The sequence below is a fragment of the Prunus dulcis genome, chromosome 2, assembly GCF_902201215.1.
Source record: "Prunus dulcis chromosome 2, ALMONDv2, whole genome shotgun sequence".
Lineage (NCBI taxonomy): Eukaryota > Viridiplantae > Streptophyta > Magnoliopsida > Rosales > Rosaceae > Prunus > Prunus dulcis.
In genome coordinates this window covers 8255826-8258154 of record NC_047651.1, presented here as the reverse complement: position 1 = coordinate 8258154, position 2329 = coordinate 8255826, and the positions used below count along the sequence as shown (strand labels likewise).

The 2329-nt window shown below is 40.4% G+C and overlaps 1 protein-coding gene across 1 annotated transcript; it reads right to left on the bottom strand.

Moving 5' to 3' along the window:
• Positions 1-428: 428 nt before the first annotated feature.
• On the bottom strand, positions 429-911 carry LOC117618045. Its single transcript, XM_034347674.1, has one exon. It carries the CDS (start codon positions 909-911, stop codon positions 429-431), a length of 483 nt encoding a protein of 160 aa, XP_034203565.1.
• Between the last annotated feature and the right edge of the window lie 1418 nt (positions 912-2329).

Here is a 2329-nt window from a genome sequence, read left to right as displayed (position 1 = left end):
TTGGGCCCTCGGAATTCCAAAGAAAGCATGCTAGATCCATGTGTCAAAAGATACTAGAACCCTTCAATTTCAAGCCCTATTCCTCCAACAGTTACTTACAGATAAATATATGGCTTGGCTTGAGAAGTTTGTGTCATGGAAGCTAAGTATTCATGAGTTTAGCATCAAAGAGAGAGAGGGCTTGGATGTCCTATGAGAAATAGGGGTTCAAAGTAAAGGGAGAAGGAATTTCGAGAGAATTTGTTGAGGGGAGAGAGGAAGAGATGATGGAGGAGAAGTGGGTGGTTTGAGCAATTTTCCGGTAGCTTGACGAAAGTTTTGTTAGGCTTTGGAATGGCTTGCCATAAGAGAAAATGTGAATAAATGGAGGAATATGGCTTGAAATTAAAGGGTTCTAGGAACCTATTTAGGTCCTCATGTGTTGGTTGTCAGAGGTACTCATCCTTGTATGTGTGAACAATTGTACGACAAAATTCACCATGGTTCTCATTGGATGTTGACTCAGACATCCTTATGGATTCATCGATTTGATCTACTAAGCTTGCATATGCCAACATTCGGAGTGCACTTGTAAGCTTTTGGTGGGGTGAGAAACCGAGATGACCGGTGGCATCAGTTGTCTGTCTGAAGTAGGGGTTGACATATGGGATATCATTTACCAAACGAAAGAAAACATGACGCTTCATCCTGAATCGACGTCTGAAGTCCTCAAGAGTGTAGACAGGATTTGGGACGAAGTAGTCCATCGTCAATTTTTTATGCCCAAGAGCTCGTCCCCTGCATTTGTTACTGCAACCAACAACGGAGCCACCCCACATGCCTTCTTGTTGTATTTGCTCTTGAGTCCATAAGGTTGCTGCAGTAGCTGCAAGTTGTGTATTTATGCGCATTCGAGCATCATCTTCTTCCATCATTTGGCATCTGCTCTCCTCCCATTTCGGAATCCAAGTTGGAACTTGAACCCCAGTTGGAATCCATTGTAGAATTGGTTGAAAAAGTGTAGAAGAATATAGGAATTACAAAGGAATGAGATGAAGTTGTGAGATATTGAATCGAAAACACTCCATTTATTGACATTTGAAGATGAAGATGAGAGGTGCCACGTCGACAAAAATCTAATCTGAAATTTGGATAGTTGTTCCTAGACAGACATGTGTCACTCGAAAATCAGAGCGCGAAAAGTTATTCAGATTCCTTCAGGACAAGACGTGTCACATGGACACAAAATCTTATTAGAAATCTTGTTCTTATCAACATATACGTATCATATATGGAATATTGTCTCTAAATAGTAGTTGAATTAAATTAAACAATATATAGTAGTGGAATGTGTGAGTGTTGTACTATAGTTTTTCCCAAAATAATAAAATATGAAGGACCCTAAAATATAGCCATGTATGGCTGGAGATGGAAAAATTTAGTCCTGCACTATTCTTTAAAAAATTAATATTTTGGGAGGCTAAATTTTTAGCCCTGGACTACATTTAGCCCTATGGCTGGAGATGACCTAAAAGGGGGCATCTCCTACTCATCATCTCAACCACATCTAGAGAGAGTAAGCATCACCTCTCATCCCTAGAACCCTTCAATTTCAAGCCCTATTCCTCCATCTATTCACATTTTCTCTTCTAGCAAGTCATTCCAAAGCCTAACGAAACTTTCGTCAAGCTACGGAAAAATTGCTCAAACGACCCACTTCTCCTCCATCATCTCTTCCTCTCTCCCCTCAACAAATTTTCTCGAAATTCCTTCTCCCTTTACTTTGAACCCCTATTTTTCATAGGAAATCCAAGCCTTCTCTCTCTTTGATGCTAAACTCATGAATACTTAGCTTCCATGCCACAAGCTTCTCAAGCCAAGCCATATATTTATCTGTAAGTAACTGTTGGTTTTGTTGGTGAATGAGACCAAGGTGTTTCCTAATACTCCATAACCCTTTCGAAGCACTCTTAAGGTCTGATTCTTGAACTCAGACACATGGGCAACTTTACCCATTTACTCTTTACAGCAGCCCATGCTCATCTGTAGCTACCGGAACGAAAAAGCCCATACAAAAATCAGTTGTTTGCACATAGACAGAACAGGAAAAAAAAAAGGGTTTGAAGGGGCAGGTCCTGTTGCACAGCAAACTCTTGTATCAATTCCTAGTTTGGTGTTTGTGTACAAACTGTCAAAACAAAGGAAGGAGGATAGCCATGGAATCCTGAGTTAAACACACCCATTAGCTTTAGACCCATTTGGAAATGGGGAAGTCAACAAACAAACACATTTGGAGGACAGGCCACGCACAACCCACTTTTTCTTGAATCACATCTGGTGTTTATGTGCA

Bases quoted from the DNA above. Each gene is read 5' to 3' on its own strand.
- LOC117618045 (XM_034347674.1), bottom strand. From the start codon at position 911: ATGGAAGAAGATGATGCTCGAATGCGCATAAATACACAACTTGCAGCT.